At 40.5% G+C, this 27,054-nt stretch overlaps 1 protein-coding gene across 1 annotated transcript in view; it reads right to left on the bottom strand.

The window, feature by feature from the left end:
- Positions 1-27,054, bottom strand: part of LOC139285829 (protein unc-13 homolog C) — a 91,534-nt gene that overhangs the window by 8,842 nt on the left and 55,638 nt on the right. The window contains exons 20-29 of the mRNA XM_070906498.1: positions 14,046-14,172; positions 12,765-12,861; positions 11,252-11,395; positions 10,943-11,020; positions 8,981-9,058; positions 5,005-5,093; positions 4,491-4,628; positions 2,910-3,037; positions 2,409-2,461; positions 222-302 (exon numbers count right to left, since the gene is read on the bottom strand). Of these exons, the coding sequence (XP_070762599.1) occupies positions 222-302; positions 2,409-2,461; positions 2,910-3,037; positions 4,491-4,628; positions 5,005-5,093; positions 8,981-9,058; positions 10,943-11,020; positions 11,252-11,395; positions 12,765-12,861; positions 14,046-14,172 (1,013 nt within the window). The remainder of the gene's footprint in view (positions 1-221; positions 303-2,408; positions 2,462-2,909; positions 3,038-4,490; positions 4,629-5,004; positions 5,094-8,980; positions 9,059-10,942; positions 11,021-11,251; positions 11,396-12,764; positions 12,862-14,045; positions 14,173-27,054) is intronic.

Here is a 27,054-nt window from a genome sequence, read left to right as displayed (position 1 = left end):
TGCATGCCCATCTGTCCTGGGAGAGGGATTGTTACTTATTAGTTTCTTCCATCTTTCCCTCGTTAAAAGGGTTTTTTAGGGGGAGTTTTGACCTTATTCAAATCGAGGGTCTAAGGAGGGTGTCATATGCTGAACAGATTGTAAAGCCCCTTGAGGCAAATTTATGCGTTGTGATATTGAGCTATATAAATAAATTTGACTTGACTTGACTTGAAACTCACCTTGATGGTGGGAAGCACAAGGTCCATGGCTGCACACTGTCGTGGAGTCAGACTTCTGGCCTCCTCTCGAATGACATGCTCCTGGAGAGATATCAGATCAAGTCAAACACTACAGTTGGCAAAACAGGAACACAAGTCACAATCAGACCGCTTTGAGTTTTAAATTAAGGTGAGCCAAAACAGCACCAGTTGCAGTCAATTGCAGAGTGTATGATACATTTGAGCCTTGCTGTCTCACACCAGCTATGAAAATGTACTCCAATCATGAAAAATTATTTTTGTCAATTGTAAATTGATTACATCAAATAACTTCTGGCACTGCCTTATTTCCCAGGTGTTTCCCTAGCAGGGCATGGCATTAATGTTTTATGAAAAGGGGCTTTGAAGAAACTAAATCACAGACGCAAACACAGCTACGAGCGCTGGTCCTGGTCTGAGACAGGGGCCAGATACAGTTTCATGTGTCTGGCTTGGTGTTGGTTGCTCAGATTTAATCAACATAACCACACTAGAAAATTATAGGCTGCAGTTGAAACACACATATATGTCTTTTGTGTTCAGAATATGAAATAGATTTAGTCAACCACAAGTCTGTTTTAAACAGATTTTAAAGCTGGTGTGAAGAAAACACTTTAATCAACACCTGCTCTCAAGATGTTGTCTGTTTTTGATGCCAACATTGCACTGGGCCCACTTGATTTGTATTGACTCAGTTCCAGTAATCTCCCCATCCTGTGAAAAACAATGTAATGACAAGCCCCAAAATAACGAAAGGCTGCAGGCAGGAAGACATACTTCTCTCTAATGAAAACCCATGATGCAGATGTATGCATACTGTGTATCTTATTTGCTGAAAAAAATGCCCTTTCGTTTTATTGCTCAAAATCTTTTGTTATTATTACTCATAAGTCCAGAATTGTAGATTCTTTAAAATAAATCAATCTTCCTACCATATTTAGGAGGGAAAGCAGATAAAACAATACAAATCCTCCTTTGAAATAAATTTGCTTAGGCAGATAAGTGCAGCCCAGAAATGACCATGGGATCTGTGTGAAGGTCAAAAGACGTGATAAACCCTAACCCTAACACATCAGCCAGAGTAACTCTGCTGTTCCATGAATCCATTACATGGATCAAAGGTCACAGTACTTGATAGTCATTTCACAGGTATTCATTTTGCATGTTTACCCCTGTAGTTAATGGGTGTACACACATGCATTAATAATATAACACAATATAATATAATTAATCAACACAGTAAGTATCACATCAGAGAATATACACATACTGGACGACACGAAAAAAACATAAACCGCTTTAATGCTTTGGGAGGGAGACAGAAACACACCCATCACGGTACTGATGTTTTCAGTACCCAGAAGTTCCCTAAAAGGACATCTGACACACACTCTGAATATGAACACACCAACAGGTAAACACACACACACATACATAGACATATATATATATATATATATATATATATATATATATATATATATATAATGCAGATAAACACACATTCAGTTTGCGTCCCCTGTATGACTCAGAGTTAAAATACCTCTCTGATACTGTCATACCACAGTTGTTAGTGAATTCCAGTGCCTCACTACACAGAGCTCCAGGGATTAAACATCCTCCGGTCACATCAGCAATTAGATGCCAGCCTGGCTAGTGTTGCACTGAGTTACACTGAACAATGCAAAAGCCTGCAGTAGCTAACATGACTATGCTTCCAAATGACATAATCCATCTATCCAAATTTAGGTGCAGGTGCTAACTGATCCCTCGACTCATCCAAACAACTTTGGACTGGGAAGAGAGAAAAATGAACATCTACTTTATATTTTTGGTAGCTTGTCATGATGTTATTCATGTGGACATTTAGTTACATATCTGGCTAGTTCCAGTTAGAAATATGAATAAGTTTAAATATGGATTAGTAGGCAGTGTGGTGATTTTCTTGTAGTGCATTTAGTGCTTCTTATATACTGTTTACAATGTAACATAGAAACCATGTTCAGCATAATTAGAGATCTCAGTATATGTGTAGGCATAATGCATGTTTTACTGAGACGACAACGAGTTGGCTAGGCTTTGATAAATCCCTTTGGAATCACACATTATAGGGTGCAGGCAGTATAGATGTTTGTGAGCTGAGATTAGTTGGGTTAATCCAAAATTTACCTTCAGTTTGGACAGCTGTCCCAAGTCCTTGGCAGCATTGAAGATCATCTGAGCTCCTTGCTGTTGGAGTGACAGAAATGTTTCCGTTATGGCAAAATACACAAGGAAACACTCAATAGAGGAATATGAAAGAAAATATAGAAAGAGAGGAGAAAGAGGAAAATGTTTGAAAACTGTTTGACATGATGGCATTAAACTGCACATTCATTTTTTCCATCAACAATAAAAAAAACAGTACATGAGATATTCCTGAGATGAAAAATGTCAACCCGGCTCTTACAGAAGGATTAACTGTATGAAAAAATTGCCTCCACGTGTGTGAATTTCGAGATGCCATGTTGTTTCATCTCCTGTACAGTAACTTGTGTTTTCTGAGGGGGAGAGCTGAACAGATGGAGGAGATGAGAGTGAGACAGGTGCAGAAGAGGAGGGAGGTGGAGGGCAGGGCGAGAGATGAAAAAGAGTAACAAAAAAAGGAAAGAGACAGATAATTAATCAAACTCACACTCTGGTCATTCAGCGGAGGCAGAACAATTGTTCTCTCGATGGTGTTCAGCACGATTTTCCAAAGCTCTTTGAGGACTCGTTTCAGCACAGTCTTCTCACAAATCTTGGCAAATAACATCAAACTGTAAAGCGGCAAAAGAAGGACATTTGTCAGGTCAACAGTCAAAAGCACGAGTGTCAAACTGAGACGACATGGCTGAAGGCTCCAAGTGATGACGTCTGCATGAATAATATGATTAAATCAAGAAAAACACCTGTGATTCATAGCATAAGTGCAGCAGCTTTATGCTTTAATCTCACCCTATTGTGCAGTCAGGGTCTCAGGGACAGGAGGAAGGATTTGGTATTTCCATATCATTAAGAGGATTCCCTGTAATACCCCATTGGCCTCAATGTTGCTCTGACAAATGGTTGAGAGCGATTCCCGGGGCTCAGCTGAACCATATCATCGCTATGGTTCTTTCAAGAACTCCACAGAAGTAAATACAGTCCCTAGGTTGAATTCATAGACATTCGCAGATAATGCTGGTCTCTCTTTTTTACTGAAAACAAAGGTGAAATGGTAGTGATTATTATACTAATGTGTTCATTTCACTGGGCAATTTTATTTTTCATTCATTTGTCAAAACTAAACTGGAATTAGAAATTAGACGGAACCGAAAAACTCTACATGAATAGAAATCTAACTACTCATGTCATGGCATCACTGTATATTTACAATATGTTACATGTGTAGTCCCACTGTGCTAAAACCTTTGTGACACCTCAGCTACCACTTCTGTGCAAAGTACCTGTTACTTCGACTAAAACAATAAAGCTCTTAAAACTAGATTTTAACACATAAGCCATCTATAAGACAGGGCCAACAGTAAGTAGTAATGCAGGACTCGCCAAAGTTAATATTTTCTAGTTTTAGTGGTTACTAACATTGCAATTAATCAAATAACCACAACCAAATTAAATCCAGTAAACCTGGGACTTTAGGGCCTCCTTTTGGCGTGGGGGCGCAGGGCAGTTGCCCAGTTGGTCCAGATGGTCCAGCCTTGGCGGTACAAGAATAGGGTCTTTAGTTTCAAGAGGACTGGGAATACATGAGCGGGTACAGGTTGTGGAAATTTGAACGCTTAATAGTGGCCATGTGTCATTAATACCTACCTGACCTTATAGATTCTGATACACATCATACCAAAATTAACCGTGACGAATCAAACTTTTCAGAAACTTTAAGAGGGTGGCACGTGTTCTGTTCCCGTCTCGTATTTACTCGCCTGTTTCACTTTGCACTGAGTTCAATCTGATTGAACTTTGACATGTGAAATTGTGATAAGTATAATTTACAAATTTGTGGACTGCTGTTGTTAGCCCACCAGCCATGCTAGCTCCAGCAGTATGTAACTCCATCAATGCTTCTTCCTCTCCCGTCTGCTTTCCGTCACACCACGCGAGCAGGTGAAATCCTATTCTATTATCACCTTGAGGCCAAAAATCTCAATCTTAATGGCGATGGATGGCTGAGCCTACTGACTCTTGAATTAATGACTTTCAGTCTCATTGAAGACCAAAGTATATACCCACTTTTTATCCAGAAGGTCCATAAGAGGCCGGAGGACAGTCTCTGCATCCATGGCAGCATTGCTCCCTTTGGCCGAACCTTTCATCTGGACCAGCTCCTGATTCATCTGCTTCACACAGTCCTCGATCACAGGTTTGAAACTATGTGATGGAAAACAACAATCCTTGAAATCCTTTGTTACTGGGTGCTTATTTTAGGCTGCAATAGCGAGGCAACATTAAGGAGGTTCTATCGCTCTCCTGCTGGTCCTATTAGATTATTGAAAAGGTGTGAAGAGCAGGGGTGTCTTTTGTTCAAGCTGAAATGTTTAGCAACTTGCTGTGCTCACTAAGCATGATGCGCAGCAAGAGCTCGAGTCAATTATACTTTGAGTACATGTCTATCAATAACTAAGCAGTCTTGTAGTACAATTTCAGCGACAGAACAAGACATGAATAGAGAGGTTAAACTTAATGAAAATGATCCCACACAGACACTCACACACACACACAGACATTGAATCACACTAATGCTCACCTGGAGCCAAACACTCCGCTGAGCTCATCCAGCACCGTGTTGAGTTTATTCTGCAGCTCCTTTAGCAGATCACTGGCCTCTGCATCCAGCTGTCAGCGGAAGACAGACAGTTACTACATGATTACACTTCATACACTAGCCCACACTGACTAGATTTTTGAATCTCTGCCTCAACTGGGGTGCGGGTGTCGGGGGGCGGGGCACAGAGGAGAGGTAACCTGCCTCGCTGGTGGCCTCCCACTCATTCTGCCTGCCATCTGTGCAGAGCGACGCTCTGAATACAAATGGACGGCTCACCTCCGAGCGCTGCAATGATGACTGCTTTCCGAGTCATGAGATATGGTGTCAGCAAAGAAGCAGCCAGCTAGTGGCCTCTCAAAAGGAAAGGAAGGGATTTTTGTGCACTATTACACAAATTACAGTAGAGAGAGTATGCTGTCAGGCAGCCTCGACATATTGGTCATTTGTTTGCTTTGCTATGAAATTAATTTGAGTGTGCAACTTTTCTAAATTTAGTTTATCATTCAGGAGATGCCGGTGTATCTATATTAATATCAGTGACCATACTTTCCTACAAGCCTCTTGAATCCATGTACTATATTCCTGAATATCTTCAGCATAATATATTGACAAATCAGACATGACATTGCAATGAACATTTTTCAGTACCAGCCCACACAAACACATTTGCAAAATTGATTCACAGCATGTATGTGCCCATGCAGGCATGTGTTGGGTTTCTAAGTGCCATATTTATGCATGTGCATGTGATGGTTGTGCAGATGTTTGTGTTGATCTGCGGTTTGGAGCAAATTTTGGGAAAATGCATGAGTGGATATTTGTGTGTGGGTGTGTGTATTTGTGTGTCAGTAACTGCATGTATGAGTGCATCTGTGTCACTTATGAATTACGTTTCGCCATGTACAAATGTCGAAATATTGATGTTTTGGATGGGGGTGGAGAACACGTCGCTGAGGCTCAGTGCCCGAGATGGATGTGTGAGGCCAGGCACTGCAACACATGCATAACAGATCGTCACACTAGACCCAATAAGCTTAGCTATGGAGACGCTCATCACATACATTCTAATGGCGGATGGCTCAGCTGGGAAGCGGATGTGTAAACTAAATCTTTTATAGACATTGTTATTCTGCAGACATGCCTCTATCTGCAGCACGAGCAGGACAGATTTATATGTGTGTGCATGTGTGTTCACATGCGCACATCTTTGTACTGCTGGAAAAGGTCGCAGTATGCAAGATTTTTCTGTCACAGAGAAAATTGCCCATAGAGGTTGGAGTTGTTATTTTACTGTTTGAGTAACGGATAACATCTCTTCAAGTGATAGCAGAAAAATACTGTAGGCCCTGTTCTTTTATCAGTTCCTCTTGGCCTGGGGAAAGTTTTAGAATGGGCCTCTAATCTGCAGCCTGGCAGTCTCTGAAATTGAGATTCTCAGTTTTTTTTTTTTTTTTTGTCTTTTTCTTCATGTCTTAATGGGAATGCTGGCACAGGAAATTCACCCCGCTGTTAGATAAACCAAGGCACCTGTCGCCTCCTGAGAGGAGAAAATTCCATTCTCACCCCGTGTGTTTCCTGATGCTCCAGTCAAATGTCTACCTGAAGACTGCAATCCTCTCAGAAAAGCTTTCATTCAAAGGTAGTCGCAGACTTTCCTTTGAATTGCCACGTGAGGCACTTTTGCAATTTGAAAATATAAAAGATTCTGAAATGTCAGGTCAAAGATAAGGTCTTGGTTTAGCCCGGAAATGGGATATAATGTTGAGAATGTTATTTGCATAAATGTATATTGGGTACTATGTATAGATAAGTCTAATGTCTTTTACTCAGAAACTAGTTTAAAATGTCAATATGTGTACTGATAACACCACAATAAATTCTCATATATGTATTCCACTTAGCGATAATTCAACTTTATGCAAAGGAAACATAAGTTTTGGAACTTATGGAGCGCCTGGCTCCTCCATGGAAGCAAATTTCACTCGACACCGATGGACATCCAGAGTGTACAAATTCTCCCCTGGCCGACAGCCTATCAACAGCAGCCCAGCTTTGCTTCCCTTTGCCTGTTTCAACAATACAATATCTACTCGCTGGCAGGCTGTTATTCCAAAACACAGTTTGTCCTAAACAGTGCCAAGTAAATAAAGGTTTAATAAACCACCATCTCTAAAGTGAGAAAAGCACATCAGCAAACAGCCCGACACCCAAAATAAAGCCTGATACCAATCTGGGGAGATCAGTCCAGGATGATTGCCTAAATGTGGGCACTGTAAGAGATTATTGCTAATCTCTGTTATTGGTAATGCTATGATAACAGCTCTCGGTAATTACATTGGCTCTCTGGGAGTTAATTGCTGATAGGTAACTATTCTGTAATGAATACGTTACTGTGCAGACAGGAAACTAATGAAAAACTTTCACCTGAAATACACTAAATAGTATTCAAGAGAAAATACATTCTTAAAGACAAGCCTGGTTGTCCATTAACAATGAATATCAATAATTTTACTTTCTGAAGGGGTGTAAAGACTTCTGGTGTCATTATTCTTATGACTATAATGGCCTGGGAGTGATCCAGGTCTAGATCTACTAACTGTGGGGAGGTAGCAGCACCTCAGCCGAGGGCACAGCTGGAGAGATTTGTTAAGTGTTTGAGAAGCTCATTAAACACGGTCTGAAAAATCCTGTCTCAAGCATTTTGTGGCTGGCGCCTGGGGAAATGGATAGAGATGATCAAAACCACAGCCAGCAACTTGGTGAGCCTCTGACGCTGCTTTGCGTTTGCGTTGGGAAAAAAAGGGGGGGGAACAACAACCTAAAATAAATATCGCACTTCTAAATTAGCCATGGATAGACAAGTGGCAGAGAGAAAAAAAGGCAAGCTAAAAATAAAGATGGGATCGGGTGGGTTGAGCCACTATCCCCTGAGCGCCGGGGATGGTGAGCTTGAGCAGCTTGTCCAGAGGGGTGATGGGTAATTCAGATTCCGTATGCTCTGTGGCACATGCTGCTGGGGGGTGGGGTTGGGGGGGTGAGAAGCGTAGGAGCGTGAGGGGTGGCGGGGAGGTAGAGGGGGAGGGGGCGTGCTTTTTCGTATCATTCGGTAAATGGTGGGAAGGGGTGTTGACGAGTCCTATTGCACACACCTTACAGAAGGACACAACCCCCTCCTCCTGGAGACAGAGAGAGAGAGCACAGAAAGGAAATGGGGGGGAAACAGGAGACACAATGACAGGAGACAAAACGCAAGGCAAGACAGGCGTTAGATACTGGAGAGAAACATGCGTGTAAGTCATAAGAAGCTGCGGCTGCTGCTTCTCAGGTTAGACTGACAGACTGACAGGGAACATATTCAAAGGTGCTTCAAACCCAACACACAGATTTATAAGGTTTTAACTGAATATTTACAAAAAAGGCAACACATGTTATACACAAAGGGGATTAGAGGTGGGGGAATGGTGGTACAAAGGAAGTTATTGAGGAACTGTAGGAGAGGCAAAAGTGGAAAAGGTGATATTAGCAAAGTGAACTACATGTTAGATTAGTCTATTAGATGGTTAAGTACAGAACTGAGGGAAGGATTACAGAACTACACTGTTTGGGTCAATTCACTTTCACTTCATATAAATGTCATCTGAAATTATCATTTACATAATCATGACACAGCGTGTATTTCACAGCAGAGTGCTGATGGGAGGATGGAAGTTTAAGCCTCCATTTTAACTAGCTGAAATGTCCTTTAGCAAGACACTGAATCGTTTGAAGCCCTGGAGACTTTAGCTAACCTTGTGGTTTGACCTTCCAGTGGGAGGATGCAAATCAATGCAGCATTGCATTGTAATAATTCATAATATGCCAGAAGAAGGATAGAAAATCTCAGCTGAATTGAAAGTGAACTGGCTCAAAACTCGACACAGACATAGCAGACGGACACACTTCGGTGGGCTCAGACCTGTTTGCCACCCATGGACTCAAACATCTTCTCCAGTTGGACTCGCAGCTGCTGAATGTTGTTGAGGATGATGCAGGGCTGTAAAAGTACAAGAATTAATTTTTGTTGTACAGTGTACAATCCTATGTGTCAGAAGAAAAATATACGTTTAATGTTGTTGACATCCTACAAAAACTAGTGTATACATTTTTTTTATTTTTTACAGCTATGGACATTGCACTGTAAGGGTTTGCGAGCTAGCCCACTGAAAACACATTGCAAAACGTCAAATGTGTAATAACAGTCAAATCCATCCATTTTGATTACCTGACACATCATCTATACAAAGATACAAGGTTTCTGCAAGACAGTCAGCAAGGAAACGCAATACATAATACAACAGGGAGAGAAATGTCTGCACTGAATGTGTCAGGCATTATTGATTCTCAGCTCCACCACAAGTTTAACAGATGACAGACATTAATCACGCTGCTTTTTATGGTGACTGTGAGTAATTCTTCCAGAGTTTTCAGTCAGTCACATATTATGTACATCATCTGCCCAAGAAAACACAACTGACACACATACAACACCCCAAAATTATGATAGTGGTAATGGATAGTACTAATATGATATTCTGCGGCCCACAGGAGAAGGATGATTGGTGTCTTTCAATCCACAAAGGAGCCAAAAGAGTCTCTGCGGCAGCACATGCTCTCTACTAGATTTATGAGCGTATTTGTAGGGAGTGATTAGATCTAAATCTGAATAAAAGCAATGGAGATTTCTCTTAGCTACATATTTCTAGCTTGAGAGAAGGTGCAAAAAATATAGAAAAAAAGGTTTGGTCCACTAACACTCACATTGGAGGTATAATCATCTATCAGTTAAATGCTGTGATATCAGTCAGGACGGCAGATACCAAAGAGGGGGAAAAAAGACATTGGTGGTGTATTTATTGATTGACAGGGGTAATGATGTTTGAATAGGGTGATGCTAAGCTAATTAGTTCTGCAAATATTATCTATGTTAAGAAATGTAATCATATTAGCTCTATTTTGCAAAACCAGGTCTTCTAGGTCAGTAGTTCCCAACCTTTCTCGAACAAAAAAATCACATTTATTATTGTAACTTTTGTCTAACAATTTGTGCTTTGTGCAAGAGCAAACTTTTAGCTCATGTCCACACTGTGGCCTTTGATGCCGGGGTTGCGAGTAGACATTGATTTGATTTAAGGGTTCAGACGTCACACAGGTTGGGAACCACTGCTGTAAACCCTCATCTTCACAGATACAACTGCTTTCTCTTAATGTATGTTTCAGTTTGCTGGCAGCAAAGACAGACACATAGTACACGCTTGGTGAAGATGGTTATGATGTAGGTCGTGTGCTGTATATGTGACAGTCTAACACATTAGAGATTAGGTATACTTTGATGTAATCCTGTACAATTCCATCTGCCACTTATTTCCTTTTTTCCATCATCTGTCTGTTCAGTCCTGTCCTGAGGACGGACATTTCCGTGTTTTCTCTGGGACAATTGTAATGAGCCTGTCAACACTGTAAAGAAACATCTGCCTCCTCCGCTGGTATCCTTTGTGTTATCTCTCACTTCAACTTCAAAGACCAGTGTGGATAATTAGACCACTCAGAAGGCTCTGCATTTAGTCATCTGTCACATTAAACAATGGACGGAGAGCCCAGAAAATACTTTTCCCAATCCGCAATGGGCTGTGAGATGAATAATTGCAACTGGTTAACAGAGACACTTTGCTAAGTGCATTACAGAAGACAAGGCAGGGCTCAGTGAGGAACAGACTAGGTTGCTATCTGAAACGTTTTCCACACGGTCTCCATGCAAACTGCTGTTAGAAACAGTCATCATGGAAACACCATCACCTGACTTGCCATATTTGTATTTCGACCAAAAAAAATCAATGTAACCTTTGCTATTAACATTTGCAGACTTTGAGTGGGTACTTACCACGTTCTCCTTAGCCAAATACAAAGGAAAGTCCTTGGATATGATTGCAGCATATTGCAGAAGAACTTTGTTGATAGTCTGTAGGGAGGGACACAGTTTTATAAGTACAGTTTGTTTGCTGTTCTATTATTGAATTTCTGGGACTCACTGAAAAAAATCTAAAGCAGCACAACCTAATAACAAGGTAATATCAAACAGAATAAATATACCAGAGTCTCCTCAGATCAATGACAAACTCCATAACTGTGAGTTATTACTCCCCACAGGAGCATTCAGGGTTCACTGGGGGACCTTTACAAAGAGCCTGACCTTCGCAAAGCGGCACATGAAGTGAGCCAGAGCCTGTGGGTTTGGACACTCCAGCTTCTTGATGATCTCAAAACTCTGGTTCAGTTGAGTGAACACATCCACCACCGAACAGGAAAAGAGGGCGTGCTCTGAGGTTTGCTGGAACTGTTGCGGGAAAGAGAGGGAGATAGAGGGACATGAGGGTGGAGACAGTGATGGAAGGGAAGGAAAAAAGAGAGAGAGAGACAGATGTAGAATCTCAGCCCTTTAGGCACATCATAATAATGAGACATTATTTAGGACAGTGACGACAACATTCGATTAGTGTACCAATTACTCTGTAACTACATCACTTAGAGAGCAGGACTCTAGACCACTCACTGCCAATGACACGAGCAGGTACATGTACTGTTAACCCTCTATGTGTGACGGCTCAGTAACAGATGAGGTGCACTAATAGCTTGGCACTTAAACTTACTGTGAAATTACCTCTTGAATGCATATGAATTCCTGCCTTTATTCACGATTGACATTAAAGTCATATTTAATGATATATTTCATGTGTTAAAGTAAAAATGAATCATGATTTTAACGCTTAACATTGTTCGGTGGACATCTTGGGTAAGACCTTTCAGTCAGTGACAAAGTCACACTTAGCCAGAGTGAATGTGAGCTTTACGCAGTTGATAGACAAACTGTGTAACTAAGCAGGAGGCTAAAAGCTTTTTGCTCTCTTCTCAGCAAAATTAACTTTTACAAAATCAGACTGTTTCACCTGTGAAAGAGCGCTCAAGCAATTTAGTATTGTGTTACTTCCTAGAATGGATCAAGCCCCCCCCAAAAAAAAAAACCTGGATCCTCCACTTCCCATAATGCAAAGCATTTTTTATGTTAAACTTCACATCCTTAGGTTGTAACATAGGCTTTCTGTAAAAAGAAAGAGATGGCACTTCATTTTCTGACTTGAAAAAGCTCGTAAAGAAAACATCATTCAACATTATACCTGTTTTTAAACTACTAGGGACAATATAAAGGGTAAACTGTGTAGATTAACATTATTAAAATCAAAATGCTTCACTGTTCTGTTTAAAACATCTAAACACTTTAACTTAACCAGAATGTAAAGTGCTATGGAATACTTTTGTGTTTAGCTGCAATAAGCCCTTCATTCAGACACACGTGAACACACATGCACACAAACACGTCTGAAGGTGCATCAATATATCGCAATAATTGCCAAACTTTATGAAGCGTATATACATTTCCTCTCATTATTGCCTAATATCCTTCTATGCCTTTTACTACCCTGAAAATCATGTTTTGTTTCCTGTTTTTTATCAATTTTTAGTTGACATTTCATTCATATTCCTGTCTTGTGATGTCTCTGGGCAAGGAGTGTTTTTGACTGTGTGAAATTTCCTTTATCCCCCTCACCCTCTTCCTCAAGAGGTAAATTTAGTCTGAGCAGGCTGTCCTTGTGAATAAGAAAGCAGTCTTAAGTGGCTTGGTTGGTTAAATATAAAGCTATACTCACTCCATCTTTCTTGTCCCTTTCCAGTGCTCCATTGAGGAAATCCATGGCAACGTCCTCGTTCTCATCAAGCCACTGAATGACAAATGGCTCGAACCACCTAAAAAAGAATAGCCTTCTATGATTGCAGGGCCAAATCATAGTTGGAAGTATTTTCTAGCACTTGGTTCATCTCATTTGTCTGGAGCACCAGAAGAGTCAGTGAGATGAGTTTAGTACATGAGAACAATTCAGGGACCAAGGCTTTTTAGTTATTTAAAAATTATAGGGGAACCACTGTATTTAAGGGGGATCAATGAAAATTGTGTTACACTCAAAAAGACATTTCAGTGTGCTTTTGGCCAAGGCTGAAATTCATGCAGGCATTGATATCAAGTTTCAGTATGTGGACAGATTAGACTGTGAGGCTCAGACAGAGGACACCAGAGGACAGGGCAGGACGGGTGAGCCGGGGTAGGAAGTAAGGATGTACATTTGTTCGTGGAATAATAATGCTGTTCTGTCTGTTTCACTTTGCCATTTCCTTGTTTAATATAGTGCCTGGGATTGTCCTCAGAGCAACGGATGTCCCCACAAAACAGCGTTGTACTCTGGCTAAGGGCATCTGCTACAGGAGGGAAGCCAATAAATGTGGTGGGCGTGGCGACGGAGAAAGAGAAGAGAGACGGGCAGACAAGAGAAAGACTGTGTGTGTGTTTATATGATGTGTATGCCTCTGGAAGAATCAATCCTGCTGGAGACGGTGTTTGAGTGACAGTGCTGGAGAGGGGGAGGGTGAGTCATTACTCTGATAGACTGGCAGGATGGGAGAGGGCACTGCGTTCCCTGCTTGCATTACACGTGTTTATATTGCAGCTATCCCTGCTTTGCTGCACATGATTATGCATGCACAATGGAAAACAGGCATACATACAAAAATATACTTTTAGGCTATAAATTTGTCTCCTCATCCAAAACAGTTTATGATCAGCTCGTTTAAAGGCTTGTTGAAAGAAACGCACAGATTAAATGGACATGACAATTTTACAGATTCAGTCTTAACAAGAAAGGATCTGAGCTACCATGATTTATAGTCTTATAGTAGTATATATGAGAATATGATTTCAAATGTATTCAGAATGATTTCAAAACTATTAAGAAATGAAAAAATAGTTTCCTGTGGAGTTAAATCTTTGGGCCCCTCCTTTTGTCTCATTCATGTAAATGATATTTACTTGAATTTATTATAAGATTTTATTGTTTGTGCGTCTCTGCGTGTACATGTGTGAAAATGAGATTACTTACAGAGAATATTCAGGCGAAACACCCTTGAAGGCCGGCAGGTCACGGACATACTCGTTATGGAACCATTTGACTTTGAAGTGAAGATTCATGTATTCAGTGCTTTTGCATAGGCGGTGCTTGTCATGCTCTGTAAGGCAAATTAAAACATGAGAAGCTCACATGTTAGCATATACAGTATATCCACTGAAGTCACAATTCTTAAACAGAGAAACTTTCACACATAGAAACACCTCTGGACTGGCCAGAAACCATGTTAAATTGTAAGGCAGCACGGCAGCTTCAGATTTTCAGTCTACAATATAGAAAATTTGTTGCACGTGCTCTGGACAAAAAAACAGCACCTCAGTTTCTTTGAACTGCTTCTTTCTCCAAAACACTCACAAGCACAGTCACACACTAATAGAAATGTGCAACTATCTTAATAAGCATAAAAAAGCAGTAGTTGCTTTTAATGTGACATCTTAACAGGCTAAATGACGTACAGTCTTCAGTTATCAAAGAATAAGAAAAATAAAACCAAGTCTGTGAATATGTCCAGCTCCCTTCGAAAGAAAGAAAGCCCTCGAATAACTGCAAACAAGCTGAAGCTCAAATGGATTAGACTTTCATGTCAGCTGACATAGTGGCTGATTCATTTAGTCCAGCTCATTATGGACATTTTAGAACAATTAAACATTTCCGTGGGATTCCCTAGAGGAGAGATGGATGGTGATGGCGCAAGAGAGAGAGTGAGGAAAGAAGAGATGAGGGGGAAAAAAAACAGAAAACCAATGAAGTTGGAAATGAGATGAATGAGAAAAGACCGCTAAGAAGAAAACTACTCTGCAACTGCAGTTGAGGGTTAACTGAATTGCCTTTGCTACATTGCTGCAGATGAGACAATGGCACTAAGAGGAAGGAGATGAAACAGAGGAGACGATTAAACATTATGACAGCATATAGGATCATGGGAGCAAGTGCTGTATCATGAAAATAGAGGAAACCATCACTGCAACACAGATAAAACAGAATATAGATGACAAGTGAGCAAGTCAACATTTTGCATGCGAAAGAGATTAAACCCGAACAAAAGAGAAGAGCAAAGGCTCTATAAGAGTGCACAGCTATGCTAGCAGCTCTGTGAGGTTGTACTTAGACACAGCGGTGCTTTGAGCTAAATGCTAATGTCAGCATGGTAACATGCTCACAATGAAACCCTAACATGCTGATGTTTATCTGGTATAACAGGTTTACCATGTTCACTATCTTAGTTTTGCTAATTAGCACTAAACACACAGTAAAACTGAGTAAAAACATTATTTTTCTTATTTTATATGACTGCGCATCCCACCTCCTACCAACAGTAAACATTGAGCTCACTGAACCATGACCACGGTCTAACCCTGACCTTAACCTACAGGCTTTAATCGCATAAACTTAACCAAACATCAAGCAGAGAGATGGCAGTTAGGAAAACACTCGGATCTCTCGTGTCACAGTCCACATTGTCAGTCCACGTTTGGTAACATGACAGTGTTGTGTAAACAGAACATAATAAATGCTGTATGTGTCTTACATGACAGACCTCCAAAACTCGGTCCTGACCCGAGGCAAGTCACCACACTCTCCGTCTCCCTGTCTCACTGCTATCTTTCAGTGTCTCTTTGTCTCTCAGCCGCTCTCTGTGACTCTTCATTGTCTTGTTTCACTTTTTGTCCGACCTTTTCTTTTCTTATTTTTCTCATTTTGAGTTTTTTGTGTATGCAAATAGCCATACAATCCCTTTCTCTATGGAAGAGTGCAGATATCTATTTTTGGTTTAGCAGCTGTTACAGTTTTCCACTGATAAAATGAAGCTACATCTGATCATAAACACACTTGAGACACATTTGAGACACATTATAATGCCAGGTGTGAACTCCAATCCATCCACCTATATTTTGACAAAATATTGGACACAAGGTACCAGGTCTTACACAAGGCTAAAGAAGCCGGGAATTTAAAAGAGTGTGACAGATTTCTTTCATTTTTACAGCAGGGTGCTTCCAAATGGTAAAGCAGAAACAAAGCCACACATATTCACACACTCTTTTGCAAATACAAGATACATACATTCATGCCACATCAAAGACATATTTAAATCCACACATTGCACCCTGGCTGTCGTGCCTTAATCCTGATAAGAACCTTGGTGCTTACTCTGATGAATAGTGCAACGCCTGCCAGCCTATACTCCTCTCTAAGCTCCGAGAAAATTATATACATATGTGTAATTAACATATTTACCTGTGGATAATGTATTCAAATGCACAATGCAATATTTCGCTCCTTAGAATGGAGAAGATGCTCCACTCAAGTCTGTTATATTAGTCACTGCTGCTCATTTCAAACCTGCTTTTGAAACTGAGGTCATACTGCACTCATACGGCACACATATTTGTGTTCAGACGTAATTTTAGAATTAGGATCAATATAAGTGAGAGTGTTATAGTATAAACAATGTAGTTGTGTTTAATATCAGTGTTTCAAGGCTTAAGCATTACTCATTCAGGGGGACTGCATAACCAGATGGAACACAATAGTGCTTCACGACATTTCATTGAAAGGCTTGACAGTGTTGGTATCCTCTGAAGAAATGTCTCTGATGCATAGGCCTGTGTTACTTTTCAGTGTAGCAGAAACAGTGAGTGTGAAGATAAATACTGCATAAGAAAAAATGGATGGTTGCCATAGCCACCATACACTGTTTAACAGAACCTTGATTAGAAGAAAAAAACACAGACCTGGCAACACTGACTGACTAATCAGGTACCATTTTATGTGTTGGCCAGCATGCCTATCTATCTAGTCATTTTCTCCACTCATATAGTAAATGCGTGAGGTGCACTTTGTTCAACTTGCACACATTTACATTTTTACATATTTTCACAAATCCCAGGAGCCACAGTAGGGGGCTGTTCAAGGTTTTGTTCTGCAGATAAAGCCACAATGATCCCAGCACCTTACAGTTATTATCTTTTGGAGCCCAACACTGGAAAATGGTAGGGATCACTGCTTTCATCTACGCCTAACCTTCATGGACGAAGGAGTTGCGATGGCTGAAATTGCAGAGGGATTTAAGGTTTCACCTGGATTCGCCTGGTCAGACTGTGTCACAGAAGGGGCAGGTGGCTTAAACAGTGTGAATATTGAGTCGAGGTTGTTTTACTAGAGATGACCTGCAGTTATTCTGCTGCAGAGGCTGCGTAATATCCGAGCAGAGGGATCCACTGTGGCAGTGCCACTTTAATAACTGAGCTGGCTCTGCAAGGCAGCCTATACACATACAGGGTGGACACACACATGCACACACATACACACACAATCACAGTTTGTCAACCTTTCTGCCCTAAGCTCTGACTGCACACACACACACACACACACACACACACACACACACACACACACACACACCCTCACTGTCACACACTCACAGTCACCTAAAGGAAGCAGATGGAGGTCAGCTGGGAGACAGAAAAGTAGAGGTCAGCAGGTGTTTTGTTTGGTGCTGCCAGCCAGGCTCTGCTAGCTTGCTATGTGTGTGTGTGTGTGTGTGTGTGCGTGTGTGTGTGTGTGTGTGTGTGTGTGTGTGTGTGTGTGTGTGTGTCTACATTACATCCACTCAAATACATGTACCTGTACATAATCAATGTAATAAGTGTGTACTGGCCAAAATAGGAAAAAAATAATACAGGACTGCCAAAAATAATACATGACTGCTTGACCAGAAGGTTTCCATGACTCACATAAGCCCCACTATATACACATTAAATAATAATAATAATAATAAAAAAGAACAACAGGTTCTGTGTATCTGAGTTGAGACAGTCATATTTTTACAGATATTGTACATAAAATCAATGAAGGGATATTAATTTACTGTTACAAGGTCTCGTACATACAGCATGAAAGAAGTTTGAGCAGTCTTCAGCTTTGTTGGATGCGCTGTCTACTTTTTATGCTTTTTATATGTTACAGAAACAACAACTTACTGTACTGACAATTTATCAATTATTAGATCCTTACTAGTAGTGGTGCTGAAAGTACACAGTGGAATTGTACGTCCTTTGGAGATCGTGAATGCTCCATATAAGTAAAGATCTGCCGTTACTTGTATACAAGTGGCCAGATGGGTGCACTAGAGTAAAGGTCAGGGTCACCAAAGATGTCAGGATACATCCTTCAATATCCATACCAAATTACTTGGAACAGCATGAGGAGTGCACACCATTGTCTAAGATCAGCATCACCAATTCAGAGGCTATTAAATACTAATGTATTCTGACACACAAAGGTCTATATCATGTGTAACTGCAATTCATTTACTGAACAGAATGCTTCATTGTGCCAGCCAAATATTCTGCAATAACATTTTTCTTTCAAGCTTCGAAATCTGTGACATGAAGACAGAAATGTCTGGTTAAAAGAGCGTTATGTTCTTGAAAAGCTTTTCGTCTCTCAAAGCTCTTCAGTTTGGGAGTCATAAAGCTCATATCCTCTCTCTAGAAAGTGGAAGCACAGACAGACAGAATGCGCTTCTTTGCACACTCTGAATGAAAGCAAAAGAAAATCATTTTCCATTCACTGGGCCCAATGTGATTGTTTGAATAGAGGAGAGAACCCGAGGGAAATGAAGCCGCAGGGGGCAGTGTTTTTAAAAATATTGCAATAAAACATGCAGAAGCTGCCTGACTTCAGAATGAGTCATCTGTTTTTTCAGAGAATTGTTTTAAATGTGTATCTAAGAATTTCTGCTAAAAATGTTGGAGGCGACAGATATTTCAAGTGTTTTCAAACACAGTCAATGCCTCCTCAAAAATGTCATTACAGGCTGTTTAACTTAATTCTTCATTAAAGCTCAGGTGTCAGACTTCAAATCTGTCATCATGGAACATAAGTCAATTCATACTTATTTATGCTGTCTATGCAAATCCAGCCCCCTGGGGCCTCCTCGTGGTGTCACATGGATTGACACATTAAAAATAAAAAAGGCATTTAACATGCTGTGTATGTGTGGGCATGTGCATGTTTGAATGTGTGCTATTCTTGTAGCATGAGAAAGACTGGAGCAAAAGACGTTACAATGAAACATGCTTTTTCCATTCGTGTGGCATGTTTGTGTCCTGCACACTGTGAATGATGAAAAGGATTTTTGACTGTGCACTGAGAATAAACATCTAAGGACCAGGTCTGTATTTACTGCAATGTTAATATGTGGAACATTCTTCAACTAGTTCACATTTTTTGACAAACAAAGAAGAAAGCCAACAAGGCTGAGTTTGTAAAGAGCAAAAGAAGAATGACTGTTTATCATCCAAAATTGATTATAGACTGTATGAAAACCTTCCCTGGTCTCAGCTGGCAGCCCGTTACCAGAACTATTTGTCATTTAGACCCCCGAATTTGTTTAAAAATACAGCAATTACCCTTTAATTCCTTTGATGGAGGAGGCAGGCCAGATATGTACTTGTACCTACACTTTTCATTTTTAAGAAAATGATGCATGGGACCAACAACATGCTGCTAGAAAATAACCATGTTGGTCTGCTATGCACATCAAACTGGCCAGTTATAACCCAGTGTTTTCCTGGTTTTATGCGTGGCTAACCATAGATGAAAGTGCCGGTGACATCCTGGATACATTGGACACATACAGTTCACACACTCCCATTAAAAATCACTCTTCTCTTTACATCACTGAACTCTCCCACCACCCTTTCCTATTATACCAGGTCAACGGCTACAACAGGTTTTGACTGCTGCATTGTTAACTGCAATATGATGTGATACAACAGAATTATGACTATAATTGGTTTGGTTAAATTTGATAGGGATGAGGGGACATCTTATGCTTTATCCCTTTTTTAAATTTTTTCAACACTGCCAATAGTTAATTTTCTGTTTATGCAATCACGCAAATGGCTTGTGGCACTGTACATTTGCACCTTGCCAGTCTCCACTTCGTGGACAACAGTAGTACGCCTGGAGAAGCCAGTCCGGTCCCTCTTCTTCATTTAGGGAGACATTTTCATTACGGGCCATTGTGATTGGCACAGCTGTTCAATAGATAATGTGACTGGCTGAGAAGATAATGATTAATCACCGCACCAATGCTATTTATATTCCACTTCACCCGCGCTTTTGCTAATACAATGGAAAGCGCTTATAGTGATCACAGTTGCAGCGATCAACCGCTTATATAGATCAAAAAGCTTAGGATAGAATTATTCCTATACAAAAGTTGTTTAAATAATTCTTATGTATTTATAGTAATCCAGAAGTCTGCTTAGAGTGTTCAATTTGGGTGTTTTTATACATATGTGGGGAAAAAAATATAAACTACAGTAATTCTATTTTTTTTACTTTACTCCCATGACACTTTGCCTCGCTGTACCCGTCTGCTTCCAGTTGGTTACCTGAGGCTGCTGCTGCTGCGTGCACATTGAAATCATGACGCGAAAAAGAAAGTCATTTTTTCTCAATAAAGAACATAGTCGCCTCGAAGTTTATGACAAACTACCATACACGAGCCGACAACATGCAGCAGCGAAACTTGGTGTACCTCAGGCTACAGCACTAAGCTAAGTACAGTTATTCAATTTCTAGTCATTTGAAGAGTTCTTGACACAGCTGTACTGTATTTTGAAACAGTCAGTAAAATTCAGTAAATAGCGGAGCTGTCTGTTTCATTACTTTGTATTCATGTAATAAATATACAAATGTCAATTAGATGGTAATCTGCATGAGAAATAAGAAATAAGTTATTCATAAATACTAATAAGTTAATAATCATTTGCTTATAGTGAACAATTTGACCTGGACAGATGTGATCACTGTAAGTGGTTTCCACTGCATATGTAAACGTATATAAACAAAAGTACTGAGTGTGATTGAATGCGCTCTCATTGTCAGTACGCATACGATCGAGCGTTGGAATCAGGTCGTTAAAATAGGGCCCTCATATCTGGGTGTGCACGTCTCTCCATATATACACCACTTGTGTGTGTGCCTTTCTGCCCTGCTGGTTGTAAACAGTGTGGGCTGTCCTGAGGGAGGAGTAGGCTCAAGGTCCCTGGTGAGGATGTCATCTTGTCTGACTCGGCCCACAGGGACGGACCAACTCACAGGAGACTCACTCACTCTGCCTCATTGATTTAAATGCCGTGGATATTGTGATGAACTGCAGCGGTTCACCACAGCATTTCCATCCTCTAATTACCATTTAGTGAATATGTCTATAGGAGTGTGTGGTTGAGACAGACTTGCTCGAGACAAAAGGCTGGAGGATCAGAATGGTAGCCAAGGCCAGTATAGTTTTCTCTGTGACATAATTCCTACATCTCCAAAGCTGTATCACAGGGGCCTACAGACCAGAGCCCACAGAGACACTAACTCCTGTTGATGTGACTCAAACATATAATGCGTAAGGACACAGCCAAACGTATGACTTACAAATGTAAGAGTGCCCTCCGGTTCAGTATAGTGAATGACCATTGCAGTGGAATGTTTTAGAATTTTACCCTCAGATTTTAAATCTGTACATCCATTTATAATCAATATTTAATGGAAACACTAAATACATTAAAATAACATATTGTACAAGGATTCCTTTAAAGTTGGATCTGCGCACTTTAAACCCACAAAAATGCAGCACAGAATGTCATCATTGACAACAAAGTGAAAATAATTATTTTTGATTCAACTGGCCACATTTATTACATTTGATGGAGAGAATGTATTAAGCATTTATGAGATCTGCATACATGAAATCAATGCACCACCTGCAAGGCTCACTCAGTGCACTATAAACTCTATCAATATAAGAAGCCATGCGCTGTTAGCTGAGGCACAGAGGCACCAGAATTGAGTGTGCAGTGCTATGCTGAAAATTGCAGAAAAGGCATTAGAGGCTAACAGGCGAAGAAAAGACTCTCTTATTAAAATCACACTGCCTTACAACACCCAACCTTCAGCCATGCCTCAGCCCCGTAAACAACGTCTTTCTGTTGAAACAAAACTCCCCTCGAAGAGATACATTAATTGAAATTCCATTAAAATATACTATGGAGTGAAGTAGTTCCACCAGGATGAAGATGAGTTAATGGGCCGCTGGAGCATTGGATCTTTAATGACATGCTCCAGAGACCACAGCCATTAAACAGCTATACAGTGGATATACAGTATGTACTGTAGAACTTCATCACAGAAGTATTCTGGAGGCATCAAAGTAGCACTACGTTTTCTCCTCTGGATAAGGAATCCTTATTTGCTGCCACAACACAGTGAAGTTATTGATATTAACCCTTTAAGGCACTATTTTGATTTAGGTGACGCAGGGGATCTCCTCCTCTTTTATCAGCTAGTGATACCCTCTTTTTATCTCATGATATTTATTTGAGTTTTAATAGTATGTGACCCTGTCTGTCAATGGTCACCGAAAATGTTGATGATGATGGTTGATAAGTGTCTGAAAGCCCAATTTACAACTACAGACCCCTTTTGAGGGTTTACATATATGTAACAGTGAATGAGAGAGTGATTTCAGCTACAGCCATAGTCATTCACTCTCTCACATCCTCCTCCTTTTCTCAGTTTCTTATTTTATCCTCTCCGTCTTTGTCTTCCCTCCTACCTCTCTCTGCCACTTTCATTCTCTCTCCCTCTCACACATTCAGAGATTCACACAGAGATGCCAAAATTAGCAGCATCCATTTCTGCACCAGCACTGGCACCAAAAGCCTCCGAGCAGGAAGCAGAGGATGCATCAAAGACTTCATTAAGTAATGCACATGTGCGCACACAGACAGACACAGACACACACACACACACACACACACACACACACACACACACACACACACACACACACACACACACACAGATTCCTCTTTTATTCCCATTCATTCTTTCTTACTTACTTGCACAACTGAGCGCTTGCACAAGTGCACAGACAAACACGCCTGCATGCACAGACACACAAACGGAGAAACGCAGACCAACAAAGCAGGCCACTCCGGCCCGCCTCCTTCAGGGTGTCTCTGTCAGCCGCCCTGCCAGCTCTATGTGCCTTCTTATGTAAACAGGTCACTCTGAGTTACTTCCATTTGTCTGAATGAGAAAGACAGGCCGCAACCTGTGTACCTTCTCCTACCACCTCATTATTGTCATTCATTGTGTAAACAGTACATGCAGGACTAAAGGAGCATGTACATGCACACGACAGGACGCACGTGTGCACAGCATGCATAGATTACAAATGTGAGCGTGCACACACGTAAAGTACCCATTTGTGCATTTTCCTGCAGCTTTTCTCCTGATCATTTTAACACATACACAACTGTTAAAAAATGGCAACCTTGTCTCTTGTGTTTATATACAACTAAGTTGCAACAGCAAATACATGAGGGGAATGTAATACAGACAGAATTACATTTTATATTAACATAATGAGGAAATGTTGTTAATTAACGTACCAGGCAAGTCACAAAAATGTTGATACTAATCAGTAATATTTTCACTGACAACACTGATGTGTTTTTCGCCAAAATAGCCAATCTTACAATACGCTATCCACTTGTTATGGTAATGTTTAGGCACTGGCAGCACTTGGATAAGGTTAGGCAAAGATTATGGTCGGTTAAGCAGTGACTTAAGACATCTTTTTATTAACATTTAACAGAAATCACGATCTTTCTCTAACCTTAAGCAAAGTGCTTCTTTTACAGAAAGCAGTGGGCTGTTATTAAGGTAATTAAATCCCCTGTGGTTTCACTGCGTTCTTTTACATGTAACCAATCGTGTTCTCTTCTGTAGCCACACATTTTTATTTTACTCGAGCTATAACACAGACATACATGTATGCATGTGACAGAAACATGCATGTGTCTATGACCAGGCCAATAAAAAGAACAATTTACTTTTAATACTTTTAATAATTTACTTTAATAATTAATTAACACAAACACCATCCGCTTGTAAAAGTATGTAGCCCCACTGTTTACGCAGCAGCAATGTATTATGAGCCACTCTTAACATTTAATGGACAGGATAGTCGGATATTAACGTCAGTGTCTCATACATTCAAGCATTTTAAAGATGCACATCATCATCATATCTCACGACAAAACACACTATACTGACATTCTGGGGATATTAAGAGTGAGTGATACACAGGATCAATAAATAAAAGTGGGCTCTGCTTTCCAGGATGCAACTGGCACCATCTGTTTTTTTATGTGGTTTTACAACCTATACAGTAAAACACATTATGTGCATGTTTGCGCCGTTATATGGTTCATGAGCTGTCAAACTCTCATTTAACTACAAGCCTGTCTCCACCAAACCAAACCTAGAACTCTGGCAGCCAGTAGGACCAACAAGAAATGAGCAATAATTCATACAAAGTGCTCCTTTGAGGAACATGACAGTCATGTCCTCCTCCTGGCACGTGTCGCTGTGGGCGGGCAGTGATGTACTGACAAGATGAAGCAAGAGGAGGCAAAGCAGGGGAAGAGGGTTCAGGCTCAAGGAGCGAGAAAGAGGGTATATGTGACTGAGTGCATCCATGATTCTTGTCTCCTTTCGTAACACGAACACCCTCAGGCAAATCAGACACACACACACACACACACACACACACAGCCCAAACCTGCTGTGACAGCAGTCAGTAACACCCTAGGTGGTCACATGCCCAGCTGCCCTGACTCAGATATGCACACAAACACAAAGAGCGCAATTGCTCTCTCTGTCTCTCTCCATCTCTTTATTGATCTACTTAACTGTGTATATTATCCGTCATAAAAGTGAAAAGACTAATGATCTAAATAGTTATTGTACTATCATGAAACTATGCTGGAAAATAATTAACCTGAAGTGCTGCTTTTGTTTACGTTATCAATCGACTGAGTTGTTCATCAGTTCTTTCTTAGCTCCCAGAGTAAATGTGCACAAGTACGTAGTGTTCAATCTTTCTTACCTCTTATTGATTGCAATGTGTATCTTTATACTGACGACACACCATTCTGTATTTATTTACTGAATGCAATAAGATGTGGAAAATGTGAAACTCTTCTTTGCACTTGAAAAAGCATTTAAAACCCTTAAACATTAAACAATAAGACTAAATACATGCTGTTCTCCTGTGAAAAAGTACACACTAATACTCTTCCAGATATGCTCCTTAACATGTGCTGCAGTAAAAACAGTCTATTGTTTTGTGCAATGATGCTTTGTTCACATTCATAGTGAAAATGTTGCAGCTAAAGCTCAGCTTTCAGTGTAGAACTAACACATGTTCCAGCTCTGTCGATAGCTAAAGAACCAACAACTGTTCATTTGTAAAACACATTATTTAACACATTTATTTAGATCAGGTTGGACTGTACACTTAATTTACATTATGTCAGTGAGTTGGATTTTGTGTTACAACACAAAACATTCAGTATAGAGGCCACTATTCCTTCAGTAAAAACAGAGTCTCATCGAGCATTGCATTGCCAGATGATGAAACAAGTTTGATGGAAGAATCATTTTCACAATACTTTTTCTCTTTAGGGCAAAGGAAGGAGACAGGGTAACAACATCCTGTTGATGACAGATGGCAATGGGAGTCTGAAAATACATAACTTTAACAATGCTCTAGTATGAGATGGAGGCTGCACTGCTGCCTTCTTTGTTTTCAGTAAATACTGCACCATGGTATCAATTTTACAAGAATATGGTGAATGTTAAAAATGATACACGTGGAATCGTTTAAAAAGGTTAGTATTATTGACTTCACATCTCTTTAAAACCACATCATAAAGGCCTATAAGATAATATTGTATGTACAGAATGTATATGCTTCCTTTATGCATGTGTGCGCATATAGGTTTGCAGAGTTGTCACTTGGCACATGGTTGCCATGGCAACTCAAGATGGCTTAGCACGGAGAAAGCACAGACAATCAAACACAGACCAACAAAGAAGAACACTCTGGCCTGCCTCCTTCAGGGTGTCTCTGTCAGCCGCCCTCATCTACGCAGCGCATAAATCACCAATAAGCTCTTTTGGTCCTTGTCTGCCTTTTCCCTTACACACAGTCTAAAGAGCATTCCCAAACTTTGACCTCAATCAGATCCAAATTTCTCTTCCTGCTCCCTCTCCACCTCTTCTGTCATCATTAAAGTAGCAAATATCATGCCCTCTGTCATGTCCAATTCAATGTAGAAATGGTTCACAGGTTCAACTTCGACCGGGCAAGATATGCATGAAAAGAGACTGTTGCATCAAACTATATAATGGGGCCACGGCAGAGAGCACCACATAATCCCTTATATGAGGTGCAATGCATTTGCTCTGATTTCCAAAATGGAGTTTGGAATAATCTTCTAAAAAGCGAGAAGAATTTGGCAACCATGATCAAAGTGTGTAACTAGCCTCATAGCTTTTTAGAGACACCATTGTGGCAATTTTAGCTGAGTACAACTTCATAGCAAACATTCACACAAAGTCATAACCCAGGGTGCTACCCTGCTGAGTCCTTGAGTGCAAACACACACACGCACGCACGCACGCACGCACGCACGCACGCACACACACACACACACACAAAGCCATTTTAACATTCATTCACACCCCTGTCCCATTAACTCTCTTCTGCATTTCGCCTCCCCATCATATATCCTGATATCCTGGGGGGTTTGATCCAGAAGCTTCCAACCTGAAAAAAACAGCTACCTCCAGGAGGCATTTGCTGTCTTTTGGGAGGTGAGCTGGAGATGGAGGGGGTGGGGATTGAAGTCAAAACCCACGTTAGAACGAGGCACATCTGTCTTCCTGCCAGGAAAGCAGATAAGTAATTTACTGCTTGATCACTGTGAGTCTCTGCTGTCTTACTCGCGTTGACAAAGTATATACTAAACTACTGAGGTTTACAAGAATACTTAATGTGAATTACATTTTGCGGCATATTTACAGTTTAAATTAGTCACAATGTGGCTGCTACAGAATG

Source organism: Enoplosus armatus, chromosome 1 (genome assembly GCF_043641665.1).
Source record: "Enoplosus armatus isolate fEnoArm2 chromosome 1, fEnoArm2.hap1, whole genome shotgun sequence".
Taxonomy (NCBI): domain Eukaryota; kingdom Metazoa; phylum Chordata; class Actinopteri; order Centrarchiformes; family Enoplosidae; genus Enoplosus; species Enoplosus armatus.
The sequence above is the reverse complement of the archived record's forward strand: the minus strand, read 5'-3'. Positions and strand labels throughout refer to the sequence as shown.